An 18,425-nucleotide genomic window follows, 5' to 3' on the forward strand; every position below is an offset into this window, starting at 1 on the left:
ATATGAGCAGTCTGTGCCATCAGTGCTTCAGCACCCAGAATCCAAACTTCACGCTGCAGGGCTCCAAGGATTCCACCTCACAAAGCAGATCATGGTCGGCCGCATGGCTGAACGACCCTTCTCTACCCAACATGAATGAGGCTGTTTTTTTTTTACCTCCCATAGCCTGAATGTATCTCTAGGATAGGACAGTGCGCTTACTGACCCTGCCCTCTTTGTCAATGGAGAAATTGTAGTTCTTAGGATTGTCCAGCACAGCCTCGATTCGCTGGTCCAGATTTTCTTGGGTGATGAAACTTTTGGCTTCTTCCTGTGTAATGTGGGAGAGAGTACAAGTACAACAAGATTAACAGCAATGAAGTAAAGGCTAGAGGGTTTGTTCCTTGATACTGACAGAATGACACCAGAACATTTAGGACAAATGTTCCAATATCAGACATATTGAAATACAAAGTTAAAAGTGCACATAGCAAGTCCCATATGTCTACTGGAAGCAAAAAATGTTTATTTAAAGTTAGAGCTTCTACATTATTTAGCTTTATTTGACACCACAGTCTCCCAATAAAACGCGCGGTTCATGAGGAGCAGTTTCATTTGGGAATGAAGTAGAGTTCCTGATGAAAGTTGTAAAGGCATGGCCAACAAATAAGCAAAACAGAAAAATCAGAATTTAAATTAGTTTTTACTGTTTTTTTTTCTCATTAAAAAAACTCTATATTCATCTAATAATCTTGAACTGTGAAAAGACCACAAAGGTTTACTGCACTGTTTTTCCCCTACCAGAAACAAGAGATTGGATCCCAACAGAAATCATTCTGAAGTGAGTCAGGAATCTCTCTCAGACTGATAGTCCGTCTGAGTTTCCCAAAGCAGCCACTCAACCTCTTGTTAAACTCCAGTACTTAGTCTGACTGTTCAACCTTCCCATGGACCAAAAGTTCTCATGGGTAAAGTGTATTTATTTTATATTTTTCAATCTGTGGATTTTCCATGGTTCTGGTATCAAGAAAGTTTCCTATCTTTTTCCCAGCAGTTTTCAATTGGCCAAGACATAACTTCTATGTTCAGTGCAGCCCTGCCTCCTCCCACTAATGTCATCAAGGGACTGAAATAAGGAGGCCAAATGTGATAGGGAGAGATCAGCCCGTGGGACATTCTGCAGAAGCCAATGAAAGTTAGGAAACATCCGCTTGGGCCTTGCCTACGAATCTGGTGTTCCATGTAGTTCTCTCTCTTCTGCCATATCGTCAAGCAGCCAACAGAAGAAGAGGCCCACTGCAGAGAATTAATTGCTCCTGACTGAACAACCCAGAGGACCACTCCTATTGGGTTCCTTCAGGAATAACCAGGAGAGATGGGAGTATTTGCGGGAGAAATAATTAAAAAGGATGTGCTTATATTAGGCAGGTTTTTATATTGGTCTTTAGACCCTTGTTAACAAGGTGATAGAAAAAAAGGCTTTATTTTACTATGGAGCCCCAGTGATACAAAACTATCCTGTACATCTGGCAGAAAACCAGTGGCCATATGTCCTGGGGTGACTAAAAAAACACTGATCTAGCCATTATTTTGCGTTGACAGACGCTCAAATGATCACTGAAAGTCCAGTACCAATCTGTGCACATAAGTGTTCCTGTCACTGGAAAAACTTATCACTGCAAATATAGCAATATGGAAACCATGCAGAATAGAGATAGTTTTCTACAAACTACAGGGATCTGCTGAAAATGCTGTGTGAAGCCAGGCTCTCTTCTCCAGCAAGGGAGCACAGGGTTCACCTCCATCTCACAAAGAATTCCCATGGGCTCCAGTACAGAATTTTCTTACTATTGTTCCTCTGCATTGGAAAAGGTGACATTGCCTCACCTGAAGTTGTAAGATCTCCCTGGTCTTCTCTTGCAGGAAATCTTCCTGTATCTTTTCACGGTTGATGGCTGCCTGCAGTTTTTGTTGCTGCATTTCCTCCTCCTCCTGTTGGAGTCGCTTCTCGCTTTACAAGAGAAATGCAGTTAGTAACACCAGAGGCCAGGAACCTCTGTCTCCTATCACACAACACATTTCTGTCAGAGAAATTCACAACACCTTTCCTTCAAACTTCAAGGGTATGCCCAAGGCTCTAAAAATGGATTATGTTTTTTATTTAAAATAAAAAAATAATAAAAACCTCTGTTAAGTGAATCTATTGCTTGCCTTAGAAAGTCACCCCCCATTCACTCATTCATGACAGCTGCCACCAGATTGGAGTGTGGGGGGGGGGGGGGGGGGCCAGGGTTCCTTCCACAGTCATATAAAACTGAGACGGTCTCCTGTGGCCAGATAACCTAAGTCTATGTCTACTATATTGAAAAGAATATAGCTGGTTAAGTGGCACCAATCTAGCCCCCACCACTCAATGTTGAAGAAAAATGTGCTTGCTGGGCCAAGCCCCTGCCCCCACAAATCACTCCAACAAACTCCAACTTACACAAAGAAAGATTGGAGGGGTCACCACTGTCTTCCTCCTCTTCCCCCATCCCCCTCTGCAGTTAAGGAAGCCTCTAAAATCTATGCCCCCCCGGAACCTTTGGAATCCTCTTTCTGCACTGTGATCGAGGTACATGGCGATCCCGGCAGCTTCCAACATTGCTCGGACAGCAACTCTAGAAGCATAAACTACCAGCCAGCAGGGCGCATTTTTTCCATGTTGGGGGTTGAGGGGTTTCTTGGAATCAGACCAATAAGCACAGGCATTCTTTTCTAAACTGGTGCCACTTAAACCAGCTTTATTTCTATCAATATAGCCAATCAAGACTTAAGCTATCTGGCTACACAAGGCCAGATAACTTTAGGACTGCTTCAAAAGTGGTCTAAAGTTACTCAGCTAACTTAGCCAGATACACCTAAAAATCAACTAAGTTAGCTGGATGGCTGGTTTAGCAAATGCAAACACAGACTAATCCCATCTGAATCGGAACTCCTCTGCTTCAGCTGCCAGAGCTGCCCTGCAATTGCTTCATTACTAGTCATGTATGAACCTCTACCTCAACCTTACAATGAAATCCCACATCTTGAAAGTAGTAAGGTCCTCATTCAGGTATCTGCGTCAGATCCGCTGTGTAATTTCCTCGATGAGCACAATCTTGCTACGGTAATCCATGCGTTAATCGGCAACCAAAACTGACGACTGCAATTCCCTATACGACAGCATCTTACAATACAGTTCAAAGCATCTCCAGCTTCTACAAAATACTGCCATGAAAGTTTTGGTAGGCGCAAAAGCCTATTAGACATCAATTTCACTGGTGCCCAGTAGAAAACAGATACAATTTTTAAAAAAATCTCTGTTTTGGCTTCAAATGCATGAATAAAACAAGCCCCTGAATAAATCTCTCTCTTTACACACCCTCAAGTTTGCCAAAATGGCTCTTCTTTCTGTTCCTCTGCCAGATTGTCCTGCACTTGATGCCGTGCTTTCAGGTATTACACATCAAACATTTATTACAAGTGCCACTCACTCTGCGCCTGGAGCCTTGCTATCTTAAATTCAGGGAAAAAAAGTAAGGCATGGTTTTTCAGCGAGACTTTCCCCTAAGACTCACATCTTTGACCCAACTTTCTCAACTCTCAAAGGAATGTGTTATACACAACAGCGGCACAAATGGGTCTCCTAAACTATTCACAAATAAGTTTTCCTACGCCGAATCCCAATGCTAAGTTAATTGCAAATTCTGATTCAATTGTAAGCTATTCTAATACCTCCGTTCACTTCAATTTATTGTAATTTGTCTTGAGATCAACTTTAGGAAAAGGTGGAATACCAAATGTTCATAAATAACAACTTAGCCTTGCTTCATAATGCCTCTTTTTTTATCTGGTTAGATTTTAGTCAGATAAGCGACCTAAATACTCAAAAGTCCGTATTTAGCCAGAAAGCTCAGAAGTTATCCCACTAAATGTTTTTCAATATCGGTCCCTAAGTTATTAGCTATGTCTTCAGTGGGTTGTTTCAGTTTTGACAGTCCACTTCTTCAAGGCTTTGTTTCATTCTGTCTTCTCTCCTGAGTGCTCTCTACTCTCACCACATTCCCTTTCAGGGGAATGATTAGGATTAAACTCAACTCCTTGACTCAATTACCAAGGTACTGCTCTAAGGGAGGCAAATCTAGATTTGAGCTTATGTTCCTAAGTGGATTATTTGGGACCAGGGGCAAGACGTGCTGTGGAGACAGGAATGTTAGAAGACATGGCCACACATCTTAGCTTGCTCTCCTTACCGCTTTGCATGTATCTTCGCATTCTCTGCATCATTCCAAGCCATTAGCATCCTGTGCTTGTCTGCTTCCTGTCGTGCTCTTTCTGCGGCCAGAGAGCCTGACTGCTCCTCATATAGCTTTCGCAGTACATCCTCTTTAAACTCGGCCCTGTACATGAAGAAGAGAGAAAACAGCATGCTAGTACGAGACCCACTCACACAGCAAGCCAGGATTGAGCAGACTTCTTCCTCATGCAGCCTGTCACTCCCAGACATTGATTTGATTTTGACACTTGTATCTTTCCAAACCCCACAAAACCAACACTCCGATTTGTATTAGGATTAGGGAGAATGGACGGGAAGATTTTAGATACAGTGTGCAGGGACAAAACAGCCCCCACCGAAAAATGAAACACTGAGAGCAGGAAATATGATTTATACCTTAAGAGTGCTAGAAACAGAAATCTGAGTGCACGCAGTATGGGGCGGATTTTAAGAGCCCTGCTCGCCCAAATCCGGGCGGATTTAGGCGAGCAGGGCCCTGCGCGCCGGTGAGCCTATTTTACATAGGCCTACCGGCGCGCGCAGAGCCCCGGGACTCGCGTAAGTCCCGGGGTTTTCGGAGGGGGGCGTGTCGGGGGCGGGACCGAGCGCAGCGGCATTTTTGGGGCGTGCCGGGAGCGTTCCGGGGGCGGGCTCGGGGGCGTGGCCGCGCCCTCCGGACCCGCCCCCAGGTCGCGTCCCGGCGCGCTAGCGGCCCGCTGGCGCGCGGGGATTTACTTCTCCCTCCGGGAGGCGTAAATCCCCCGACAAAGGTAAGTGAGGGGTTTAGACAGGGCCGGGCGGGTGGGTTAGGTAGGGGAAGGTGAGGGGAGGGCAAAGGAAAGTTCCCTTCGAGGCCGCTCCGATTTCGGAGCGGCCTCGGAGGGAATGGAGGTAGGCTGCGCGGCTCGGCGCGCGCCGGCTATACGGAATCGATAGCCTTGCGCGCGCCGATCCCGGATTTGCGCGGCTACGCACGTATCTACTAAAATCCAGCGTACTTTTGTTTGCGCCTGGAGCGCCAACAAAAGTACGCCTATTCGCGGTATTTGAAAATCTACCCCTATGAATGTCTCATCCCTGGTCCCAATTGTTGGAACAGATGGAAAACAGCTAAAAGCAGATCTGTTCCCTGCGCAGTTCATCCTCACACCTCACAAGAGACTTTCGCAAACCTTACGCCAATTCCTATGTGGGGACAGCATACAAGTTGTAACATTTGTCTATCGAGGATCGGGACAAAGGACGTGAGCCTATGATTTAGTGTGTGTGTTATCTTACTTCTTTACTTGTTATTCAGGACATAAGTGTGTTTTTAGCAATAGTTTGTTTTCCTTCTATTATCTCTATGCATGTATGCTATAGCCTCTGATGTATTTCCTAAGTCACTTACTAGCGTAACTTCCTCTAACCTGATACTATATTTTTGCTAACAACAAAAACGTGAACCACACATATCTTATAAATGCCACTTATGCTGATTCAAGTGATAACACTCATAAACGAGCCAAAGCACAAATGTAACAAAATGCTTTTTTTGCTTGTTCACTTCTGGTATTTCAGTTACTTTGTTGCAAATGTAACATATACCTGCTCAAGAATTTAATCACGGGGTTTAACACTTGTATTCATGAAATACTATTTGAAATTTTTAAAAAAAGAAATTATATGTATGCAGAAAGACACTTATCCTTGACGTAGTATTAGAGCGTTGGGTATATCGGCTCTGTTCTACCCACCCCAACGCTCTAATACTACGTCAAGGATAAGTGTCTTTCTGCATACATATAATTTCTTTCTAAAAAAAGTTCAAATAGTGGCTTCATGAATACAAGTGTTAAACCCCGTGATTAAATTCTTGAGCAGGTATATGTTACATTTGCAACAAAGTAACTGAAGTACCAGAAGTGAACAAGCAAAAAAAGCATTTTGTTACGTTTGTGCTTTGGCTCATTTATGAGGGTTATCACTTGAATCAGCATAAGTGGCATTTATAAGATACGTGTGGTTCACTTATCTGCTGTTTGCACATCTATATCACATTGGTCACCAGTTTCGTTTATCTACTATATTTTTGCTAGCACATAATTTTATTATACTACAGGTTTTTATAAAGTAAAAGCAAGTTTGCTTACCATAAATGTTATTTTCCATAGATAGCAGGATGAATTAGCCAGATTGCATGGCTGACATCAGGCAGCACTAGACAGAGCTGTCTCTGAAAGCTTAAACTTTAGCCCTACTGGGCATGCACAGTAATTCCTGCAAGAAGGAGCACTCCAGAAATCTCTTTAGTTTGTATCCATGCAAAGAAGATAGTCAGAGTATTTAGAAATGCTGTCCAGGGAAGAAGGGCAGGATGCATGGCTAATTCCATCCTGCTATCTACGGAAAACACAGTTTAAGGTAAGCAAACTTGCTTTTTTTCCCCCCATCAATAAGCAGGCAGGATTAGGTATGCTGCATGGGGAGATCCAAGCCAGTAATCAAGTAGTCTTTCTTCCTTCCATTTTTTTTTTAAACATAATCCAAACTCCTCTATGGACAGCATTTGTGTGGATGACAGATGATGCAACACCACTTGTCTAACTGCGCTATCCGATTTTGCCATTTCATCGAGGCAGTAGTACGATGTGAAGGGGTTGACGAATGACCAAGTGGCCACCTTGCAGATGTCCTCAATTGGCACATTTCCCAAATGTACTAAAGGAAGTCACTATTGCTTGTACTTGATGTGTCTTTATGGGATGTGTCAGAGAAAGGGATTGTGCTGCCTAACAATGCTGTAATGCAGGATGCAATCCAATTAGAGACTGTTCTCTTTGCGACTGCATTCCCAGTCTATTAGGGTCATATGACACAAAAAGCTGTGAAGACTGCCTAAGATCCTGTGTCCTTCATTTATAATAGACTTAGGCCCTTTTGCAGCCTAGAGAATGTAACTGCCTGTCCCTCTCACGTTTATGTGGCATGGAAAAAAAGGTGGGAAGTGTGATGGACTGATTTAAGTGGAATGCGGAAACCACTTTCATCAAGAAATTTAGATGGGTTCACAGGACTACTTTGTCATGAAAGAATTGTAACTATGGTGGGACATGCACAAGAGTTTGTAATTCACTCAATCTTCTTGCTGAAGTGATTGCCACAAGGAAAATGACTTTCCATGTTAGGAATTTTAGTTTGGATTTTTCCAAGGGTTTGAATGGCGATTGTATTAATTCTTGAAGGACTATATTTGCATCCCAAAAGAATGGAGGGTTCTGTAAGGGAGGCTTTAAGTGTAGAAGAGCTTTCATGAATTGTGATATGAGCAGGTGTTGCAATATTGGATTTTCATCCACAAAGGAAAGATAAGCTGCTATGGCACTTAGGTGTAGCAGACGGAAGATGTTGCGAAGCTATTGTTGAAAAGGTAATGGAGGTAGTTTAGTAATAGATTAACCTTACATGTCATTGGATCTTGAGAGTGGCATTTACACCATCTGGCAGAGTTACACTGCATGGACATTTTTCTCACCGAAACTAAGACGTCTTCAACCTTGGAAGATAAGAACTAGAGTCGAGCATTCAATGTCCATGCTGTGAGATTGAGGGAAGGTTGCAAGGGGTGAAGGAGTAATCCTCCCTCCTAGGTGAGCAGCGAGGGATTGGTTCCCAGGCTTTGCGGGAGATCCGCTGAAAGTTATATGAGATATGCATACCAAGGTTGTCTCGGCCTTACTGGGGCTATCGGTATCATTTTGGCCTGATCTTGCATGCACTTCTGCTCTGTTTTGCAATTAGTAGTATCTGAGTGAAAGCGTAAGAAGTCCCCGAGACTATGAAATTGGGATTGCATCTGGGGCCTCTCTGTAATGCCTTGGATAGAGAGAGCAGAACTGGGCAACATTTTTTTTTTGGTTCAGTTGTGAACAGATCTATCCAAAGGTGGCCCCAGCGATGGAATAGATGGTCGGCTACTGTCTGCGAGAGTCCATTCGCATGATCGGAACATTCTGCAGATTCTGTCCACCTCTGTGTTTGTGATCCCCGGGAGGTAGACCGTTTGCAGGGAGGCGAAGTTGACCTTTGCCCAGCAGAGAGACCAAGACCCTGTTCCCCCCCCCCCCTCCCGTTTGTTAATATAATACATTGCTACCTGATTTATGAATCATTATGTGTTAGCCTCGGAGTATGTGTTTGAACACCCTGAGGGCATGATAAATCTACTAGAATTAAGAGCAGTCTATCTGGCAACATGACTCTTGGAGCCACCAGTCCTTGCTTCTTGAATTATAAGAGATGTGCCCCACAGCCCCGAGTGAGGTGTCCGTGGCGAGTATGAGCTTGTGCGGCTGTGGCCGAAGAAGGGCTCCTGATTCTAGTACCCCTAGACATAGCCACCATGTTACATCTTTCTTCATGAAGTCTGTTATGATGACTCATGAGGCTAGAGATTGTAGGAATTGATTCCATTGTATTCTCAACCCCACTGTAAGCGTCTCATATGTAGACGAGTTAATGGGACTACATGTATTGCTGCCACTAGATGTCCCAATAACTTGAGAATGAGTCGAACTGAGATAGCTGACTGTAGCTGTATGCATTTGTCTAGGCTTTGAAGGTTGAAAATCCTATTGTCTGATAGGAAGACCCTGGACTGAAGTGAATCTATCTGTGCTCTCATGAAATGTATTGACTGAGTCGGCTGTAAGTTTGACTTTTTGTAATTTATTACAAAACCTAGATCCTCCAAACAGTTGATAGTTAACTCCATGTGAGAATCAAAGTCTTCTTTTGAGGGGGGCTGTTATCTATCAGTCATCCAAATAAGGAAATATCTGCATTCTGGACCAGTGTAGGTAGGCTACATCCACAGCCAGAAACTGTGAAAACTCTTGGTGCTGACAATAGGCCAAAAGGGAGTACTTTGTACTGATGTTAGTCCCCCACCTTGAAGCATAGGTAACGCAAAGAGGATGGGTGCATAGATAGATATATGAGCATAAGCATCCTTGATCTCTAGGGAGCACAACCAATCCCTTGGCTGGATGAAAGGCAAGATGGTACCAAAGGAGGTTATCTCGAACTTTTCCCTGTATAGGTGCTTGCTGAGATTATGAGGTCTAGGATGTGCCGGAGACCTTCTGACTTTTTGGGGATGGAGATCAGGAAGTATTTGGAGTAATATCCCTGACTAAACTGAGAGCAGCCCAATCTCTTGTATGGCATTCTGCTTCAGGATGGATTGCACTTCCAGATGTAGAAGATTCAGTTGGGATTGATCGAATGGAAGTATAGATAGATAGGGTATCTGAGGCTGATTCTTGAAGTTTAAGCAATAACCCTTTTTAACTATTTTTAAAACCCATTGGTCTGTTATTGTGGACCATGATGTTGCAAAGGATTGGATTCTGCCCCCTACTAGTGTCAGTTGCTGTGGCAGAGATATCTTTAAAAATTCTGTTGTGGTTTTGACGCCGATTGCGGCAGCTGTTTTTGTTGGCAACTATCATGCTGTCTTCTTCTTGATCGGGAAGACTGTTGCTGAGGACATGGCTGTTGGCATAAGGGCAGATATCTCTAGTAAGGCAGTAAAGCTTCCTTTGGCAGAAGGGCCTCTTGTATTGCGGGTAGAAGCAGTACAATGTAGATAGTTGGTCACTTCCTGTGAAGAGAGATTGTACCATGCAATGTTTTGATCTTTGATTTGGGTGACTGTTTCCTTTAAATTTCTCTCTGAAGAGGTTATCAGCTAGACAAGGCAAATCTGCCAACTTGTCATGGACATCCTCATGTATGTCTTTTGCATGCAGCCATGCCATACGCTGAACTGCAATTGAGGCCGCCGAAGCCCTTGCTGTGAATAAGCATTTTAGAAGTCTCCTCAACAGATGTTTGAGACCCTTTGCCATATCATGATGCTGTTGATGAGAGATTGGGAGGCCCTCTTTGGATCTGATGACCGGCTTTAGTAACTGTAAAGTGTCATACAAATATCACACCATGTAGAACTGGTGCTGTTGGATCTGAGTCGACAGCATGGAGCCATGGAAGACTTTCTTTCCAAAGTCATCTAAAAGTTTATGATATTTTCCCGGGGGCAAATTAGAATGGAGCCTGGATTTTTTCACTCTCTTCAAAGCCAATTCGACTACCATGGAGTTATGGGAAGTTGTACAATTCTGTAACTCTGTGTTTTCTGAAATTTGAGGTCCAGGTTGTAAGCAGCGGTGATTCCCGATGAAGGGGTCTCCCAGAATTTCATGAGTGATTTCTGTAATACAAGATAAGATAGAGTGCGGTGGGCTCACTTGGAATCTCTAAAATTTTTAGAAAGCTCATTATCTCTGCTCTAGAGTCTAGTTCTTTTCAGAAGTCTACTTTTAGAGCCATACCTATCTTCTCAACCAAGTGGCAGTAGCTCAAATTTTCCAGAGAAGAGGAATGCTCTGGCAGATCCTCTGGCATGTCTGACTAAATACCCGCTGAGTTTCTCTGATCCCCCCTGGAGAAGGTAATATAGGGCTTTCCGATCATGGGGAGGGTGCTGGTGAAGGCTCCCCAGAAGGTAGAAATGGAGGCAGAAGCTCCTCGCTTTTGTCTCCAGAAGAACCTGTTGCAGGCAATGTAGGTGCTTCTGGTGTTTCTGGTTCAGTTTCTACCAGATGAATTGGGTACACCAGAGGCAAGGTTGGTGGTGGAGTCTGTGGAAATAAAGAGTAGAAAAAGTTCTGCATGATATCTGTGATTTGGTCTACTGCTTGCTGAGACCATCGATTAGGAGAAGATGAAGTAGGGACCTCTTTCTCTATGACATGTTGCTGATCCAGCACAAGTACCAGAGGCAAGGTAGAGGAAATACATTGAAGTGTGGGGAGCCTGTTTTGTTTTGTTTTTTTACCACAGGCTGGCCGCAAGGGAAAGGCCATGTGCTCCTGCTGGAACTTGGACTGGTTTCCCATTGGGTGGATACACCCTTCTTGGTAGCCCTGGAGGTGGGATCGCTGCGGTCAGTATATCATACGGCTCCTACAACTTCGCAGGGAGCGTGTCTCCTCCTGGAGATGTGGAAGCCAAATGTATCTGTTGGTCGCTTTCAATAGAGGACCTCAATGTGGGCGAAGAGGGGGGACTCTGGGCCCAGAATCATCTATAGGCATCGCCCCTGGTGTAGGTATGGAGAAGGAAGGATGTGTCCCCCCTCTTCCATGATCCCACTTTTTTCTCTTTGATGGAGGGGCTTCTGCTGCATGGCCTAGGCATAAAGTTATCTTCTTTACCTTTTAGCCTTTGAGGATTGTGTTGTGACCGAAGCTGTATGCATCATCTTAGGCAGTGATAAGCAGTGTGCGGCTGGAGTTGGTGCCGAGTGCTTCCTTGTTGTCGCCAGGTGCGTCGTCAATGAAACAAGATAAGTTGTCTGCGTCATTTTCAGTGCAAGTATGCTGTTCTCGGCAGAGGGTGCCCCATCTTCAGAGCATGGTGCTCTGTCTTTGGTGCATGGTATCCTGTCTCCAATGGATAAGGTGCCTGGGACACAGTCTTCGATGACTGGGTGCCATCTTCGATGCTCGTTGTGCCATCTTCGGTGCTTGCGTCATGTGCGGCACATGAGCCATCTCTTGGTTTTCCATGCCAGGGGTTTCTCCCTGTTTGGACGGCAAAGATTTCAGGACATCAAGAGAAGGCGCTTGAAGTGCTCCCACTGGGGATGGCGCAGTTGCCTTGGAGAGGACTGTTGACTGACTATGGATTCCTACTGCTCCTGATGAAGATGATGGGGAGGCTGAGGAGTTTTTGGAAGCCGATGCTACTTCTGCCCAAAGCCTTGAGATCTTATCAGCTCACTGCCTCTGCGCTTTTGGAGACATTCTCTCACAGTTCCAGCAATTGGCTTGGTTGTGATTTGGGCTGAGGCAGAGATAGCAGTAGTTGTGGCCACATCATGTCCATCACCGATGGCCACAACTACAATATTTGAAGCTGGAGGGCTTTTTCTGAGTCATGTAGCACTGAAAAGTGCTGTTTGGGGTCTCTGAAGCAAGTTTTGTTTTTTATAAAAACTGAGGAGGAATCGAGAGACAGGGATTCCACCATCTGTGCTATGCACGGACAAAAAAGAACCAAGGAGATTTCTGGAATGCTTCTCTACATGGGAACTACCATGCATGCCCAGTAGAGCTAAAACTTAAGCTTTGAGAGACAGCTCTACCTAGTGCCACCTGATGACGTCACTCATGCAGCATGACTAATTCAGCCTGCTTATTGTTGGAAAACCTTTCTACTGATCTCCTGTGTCTGTGTCTCCTTCCCCACACGACTCACAATCATTACAAGATTATTCTATAGTTCATCTCCCATAGCAAAACCAGCTGGGCCGAGAGAGCTACTGAATCTCAGGGTCTATGACAGTTAAGGTCCAGAAGCATTGTTAGACCCCAGGAATAATATCTAATAAATCACTTTTGCTCTTTCCATATCATAAAAGAAAAAACATTCCACCTGCCCAGGATGAAGTGTATCTTCTCTGCTCTTCATGCTATGCTCTCTCAAAATATGAAAATACCTGGTTCTTCAACATGGAATTCAGTAAAAGTGCTCCTGGACACAAATTCTGAACGCTTGTCCACTAGCTGAGCCAAATGTAGCGGAGTCACATGCAAATTAAAGCCCTATTAAGCGGGCTAGACCAGGCTGAAGATGTATGAAGGACCCAAGAAACAATGAGGAAGGCGATCTATGAAAGCCATGAGGGTAAAACAAGACGAAATAGATGCAGATGTCCTTTAAAAGGCTTTATTGTAGTGGAGACGTATTAAAATTTCCCGACTCTGGCCGAATTTCACCAAACGAGTGGCTGCCTCAGGGGCTATAGTAGAATAACATAAAAAATTATTAAAACATGTATAATGTTTAATAATCTGTAAGTTTTCAGTTTCAACCATTGTTTCAATGTATCCGCCCCTGAGGCGACAGTTCGGTTCTCTGTAAACCGGTGCGAAAGGTATTCTATACAGGAACATCGGTATATAAAAATTAAAAATAAATAAATAAATAATGCTGCAACTTACAAATATAAATAACATACAGAAATTTAAAAACTCAAAATTAATAAAACATTAACACACAGACATATATATTGATGACATTTATATTTGTAAGTTGCAGTATTAACATTATATATAGTATAAATACAGAGACTCATAAGGAGGGTTTTTGTGTAGGGCTTCCTCTTTGCCCGGTCTCCGTGCTTGGTGCGCCGTTCTGACATTCGTCCAGGTCTGAGGGAGGTTTAAGCTCAGCCTTTCCTGGCTTACAGAGACTGTCTCTGGCTGTCGGGGTGGAGGGCATATGCTGTCACCGCTGTGCTTGGCTTCCTGCACCTTCTGCCTTTCAGCAGTCCAAGCAACTAAATCCGCGCTGGCAGAAAAACCAACTACCAAAGGCACTCATTTGAGGGACCAGGAAATCCACCCAAGAATTCTCAGCTGGGAGAGGGACCATTTGATATCACCGCAGAAGAGCAGGGCAAATTCGTTTTCCTTTTATTTCTCCTTCCAAAATCTAAAGCAATCCCCAGTAGGGAAATGCACGTCTACCATCTGCTGGAAATGGAGCATACTGGCAGGCTGATGTCACTGCAACAGTATATATACTGTGACATCAGTTTGTACTGTCTCCATCTGCTGGTAGAGGTGCATAATCCACTGGTCCTGAATCCATCTGTCTAGATGTTATGAAACCTCTGTTTTCTAATCTTTGAACAAGTTCCCAATCCACAAGAGGACATTGTAACCTATTCCATGACTTTTTTAATTCCTCATAAGGCTAAAGAGGTTAAGGCTGTTCAGCTTGGAGAGGAGACAGCTGAGGGGGAGATACGATAGAGGTCTATAAAATTACGAGTGTAATAGAACAGTTAAATGTAAAGTGGTTATTTCATCTTTCAAAAAATACAAGCACTAGGGGACACTCCATGAAGTTGATAAGCAGCACATTCAAAACAAATCAAAGAAAAATCTTTTTCATGCAACACATAATTAAGCTCTGGAATTCATTACCAGGGGATATTGTTACGGCAGTTAGTGTAGTTCGATTTAAAAAATGTTTGGATAAATTGCTGGAGAAAAAAAAAAATCAATAAACTATTAACCAAGTAGACAAGAAATAGCCCCTACTTATCACTGTGCGATGTAACAACATAGGATCATTTACCATTGGGCTCTTGCCAGGTCCTTGTGACCAGGACTGTTCACTGCTGGAAACAAGATGTTCATCTTGATGGACCCTTAGTCTCCCCAATTTTTATGTTTCTTATGAGGGAATTTGTTAAATGCTTTTAGATACACTATATCAACTGGCTCACCTTTATCTATCTTTATTTACACCTTCAAAAAATGTATCTTCCCTTGGCTAAATCCATGTTGGCTTTGTCCCATTAAACCCTGATTCCTGGCCTCCCCCCACTTCCAAGGGCCACACTCCAAGGGACTACCACTCAGCAAAATTCCAAGGCGGATCTCCCCTACCTCCTCCAGCTAAACTCCAAGGGGAACCTCCCCGTCCTATCTCTTGGGCCTCTGGGTGTCGTGACCTGTGCAATGTCTTTTGGGGGAGCACACTAGCTTATCTCTCACCTCAGGTAGCAGACTGCCTTGAGCCATCCCTGCCCATAGTCTCATGAGACCCACCAGCCCTGTGTGATTCAGACTGCAGATACAAGCAGACTGCGGAGGCAGCAACTAAAAAGCACAGATCACTGACTCCTCTAGCTGGTGGGAGAAGACTGCACAGAGAAGTGATGAATGCAAACAAAGATTTTGGCAGTGGCAGCTCTGGCCCATTCCTCTTCACTGTGTCAATGAAAAATCTAGCAACAGGGACTCGCTTATACATTAGTGTTCACTGTGGTATTTAATTTTGTGCACACTGCTTGTGTGCATATGTGAAATAAAAAATGTGATTAACTGTTATTGCTCATAATAATTTTTTGCCACATATGTTTCTGTTGCTATTTATCTATGTGTGTGGGCTATTTACTCCGCACTCCTCTTGTGCTTTCGCTCAATGAAAAATCTGCCAGCATGCCTGTGCTTCTGATGCTGCACACAGTTGGTAAGCGCTGCAAAGCCATTTCAAAGCTAATGGAACAAAATGTTTATATCTGTCAATAAAATGCATTGAATTACCTACTTTTACAGCTAGATCTTCTATCTGGCAAACTGCCTGCAGGAAGTGGTTATTGGTGCTGAATTGACAATCATATCAACATACAGTCGCTGCCTGATCTATATAGTTACTGTGATTGATAATGCAGTTTCAAAAAACCCTATCCACAGGTGACCATGTTGTTTAGAGGTAGGAGTCCTCAATGATTTCACCCATCTATAATATCATTCTCCTTAGTAAGCTGTTACAACTTTTACTGGACCAATAAAAATCATAAATGATACCGTCCATGATGTTTTGCAACTAAGTAGGCCCCTTTTCTGATATCAGGACTAGGGTTGCCCACTTTTGGTTTTCCCCAGAAATTGAAATCACGATCCCATCAATGCAACATAGGTAAAACCCAGAAATGGATCAGCCTCTCAGGCTTCACCTGTGTCAGGTGGGCAAAGAAATCTACCATTCTTATGTCTTGGTTTTATTTCATTCCGCCTTTCGGCACTTCAAAGTGGATTACTATCTTTTCTTAAATAAGGAACCCATGCAAAAAAAACAAAAACAAAAAACACATGCTTTCAAACAGCTTAATACTTCCTAAATCTACAAACACACGAATGACATCCTATGGGAGTAACGTGACGTCACCTCCCTCCCAGTTTATAATTCTACGGATTAATTGTCACGGCCCGCGCCCCATCTTTTTCTCCCTTGTCGCTCTCCGGCTACCTGAGCGCGCGCAGTAGGCTGTTGTACTGAAGATAGCGCTCCCGCACTACTAGAAGCTCCTCAGGGTCCACGGGAGGCGGCAGCTTCACCCTCCCCGCCTTGGACTTGGCCGGCGGGTCGGTGCGAGACTTGCGCCCTCGGGCCGGCAGGAGCAGGGGACGCAGGCGGCCGAGGAAGCAAGCGGGCGAGGACCCAACTGCGATCTTGAACATAGCGACTCTTGTATAATGCACCTCTCAGGTCACCCGCTGCTGATGGGCGCCGCCATTTGCAGCATTCCTCGCCCCGGAAGCACTCCGGGCGATTGTGGGAAATGGAGTTTGTGTCTGTGTCAGCCTGTAGGGCATTAGTGAGCTAGACAGGGCCCTGTACGTCAAACTCATACATAGCCATTAGACGGCAAGCCCGACCTCTGTTGAGCTATTGCTTGCATTACACACTTGTAATTTGAGTTCAGAAGAGCCATAGTTTTATGGGACCCGCTGAAGACGCTTTTTTTTGTTTTTGTTTTTGCTGCCTGTAGGAATGCGAAAAGTTTCTGGGTCGGTGACCTGACACAAAATCACTACTGCTTCCCCCCCCTCCCCCCTTTTGTCTTCCCCTTCTGTGCATACTTCTTGAAATGACTGGGGTGCTAAACTCAACACTGGTTACCCCTACTGGGACACAATAAAAGAGCTTAATCAATATTGGGTATGCTCAAACACGATAGAGCTGGCACTTGTTCTTCCCTACTTTTTTCTTTTCTTTTTTTTTTTTTTATCATTTTTGGTACTTCCTTCTGCCCCCATCTCTATACTTCCTTCCCTATCTCACCCCCTTATCTGCTCTTCTGTTCCTGTCTTCCCTCCTTTTTTTTTTCTCTTACTCTTTTGTGCTTCCTTTCTTCTCTCTTCTCCTACCAACTTGAGCTGCAGGAGTGCTGAGTACATTATGTTCTCATAATGGAGGTTTCTTTCCTGGAGTACCACCTGATCAATGCAGGAGTCTTGATGCCACACACAGCTCAAGTTCAACCAGTTTAGCAGATTCCAATAACTTAATAGGCATGCCAATTTTACCTGTGTTGCCAAAGTAATGTACATAATGATTAAAAGAGTAAGAAAAGATGCAATTACAAAGTGATAAGTAAAGGTTACAGAAAGTACTGTGTTGAGGGTGTTAGTAAATACTGAATACCAACAGCCAGCAAAAGTCTTTTATTATAAGATATCTTAGAATAGAATAGGTGCTTACCAAACCATGCAGAGTGCCAGCTCAGCTCTTCTGAGCTGTTACACTTAGTTAAGTATACCACTGACTAACTTACACATCAATGAGTTATTTTATTTACATAATATTTTCCAAATTGGTTGGCATAATTTTAACTCATATATGCTAATAAGATGATTATTTTAAGTCAGGTTTTCTTGTAAATTGAGTCCAGAAGGCAGAAATGAAAATCAGCACTGACACTTAACATACATTGTGACTTTTAACATACTTTTTAGCATCTCACCACCAACAAACTAGTCTGGTTTCATAGAAAACTTCAAAGCACCCTTATTAGAGCTGTTCTGTCCCCAGCAGTGGGTACATGTTTGTATCTGTATTTACTGTAGTTTAACTGTGTTTAGTGTAGCCCTTCCTTCTGAGGATTCTTGATACTGAAACACTTTTTGTAACCCATGATAAAAGTCTGTGAGCCTTGCCTTTAAGAGGAGCCTTTGCCCTTAAGAGAAGCTCCCTCCCCTCCTCCCCCCCCCCCCTGCTTTCTCTCACTATCGGAAGAGCTTGAATGCCCCTCAATCTAACTTAAGTCTTCCTAGGTGCCTTGTAGGTTCAAGGGACTGCCCTTCATGCTTCCCCTGCATCACATGGTTCTTAGGCTCACCGCCATTGGACCTTGCCCCCCTGCCCCCAGCTTGTGGAGGCGTTTCCATTAGCAGCTCTAGGAGAGCTTAGTCTTGCCATTGCGGGCTTCAGAGCCAGCAGCGCTCTGTAAAACTCCCTGAAACGATTGAGTTTTTACCTTCTTTTTTACTGCCTTCTTCTGAAGACTAAATCAGCCTCATATCCCTCAAGTTCCCTACCTCTACCATAAACAAATTCCTGCAACTCAAGAGACCTTCTTCTCCCTCCTGCTACCCTGTCTCCAGTTACCAAAGATAAGAACATAAGAACATAACATAAGAAATTGCCATGCTGGGTCAAACCAAGGGTCCATCAAGCCCTGCATCCTGTTTCCAACAGAGGCCAAACCAGGCCACAAGAACCTGGCAATTACCCAAACACT

At 43.9% G+C, this 18,425-nt stretch overlaps 1 protein-coding gene across 1 annotated transcript; it reads right to left on the reverse strand.

Moving 5' to 3' along the window:
• Positions 1-70: 70 nt before the first annotated feature.
• MRPS26 (mitochondrial ribosomal protein S26) lies at positions 71-16,477 on the reverse strand. Its single transcript, XM_029596019.1, has 4 exons — positions 16,151-16,477; positions 4,254-4,400; positions 1,867-1,990; positions 71-310 (listed from the first exon to the last, which is right to left on the reverse strand). The coding sequence occupies exons 1-4, from the start codon at positions 16,360-16,362 to the stop codon at positions 179-181; spliced, it is 615 nt and encodes a 204-aa protein (XP_029451879.1). The 5' UTR covers positions 16,363-16,477; the 3' UTR covers positions 71-178.
• Between the last annotated feature and the right edge of the window lie 1,948 nt (positions 16,478-18,425).

The sequence above is a fragment of the Rhinatrema bivittatum genome, chromosome 1, assembly GCF_901001135.1.
Source record: "Rhinatrema bivittatum chromosome 1, aRhiBiv1.1, whole genome shotgun sequence".
NCBI lineage: Eukaryota > Metazoa > Chordata > Amphibia > Gymnophiona > Rhinatrematidae > Rhinatrema > Rhinatrema bivittatum.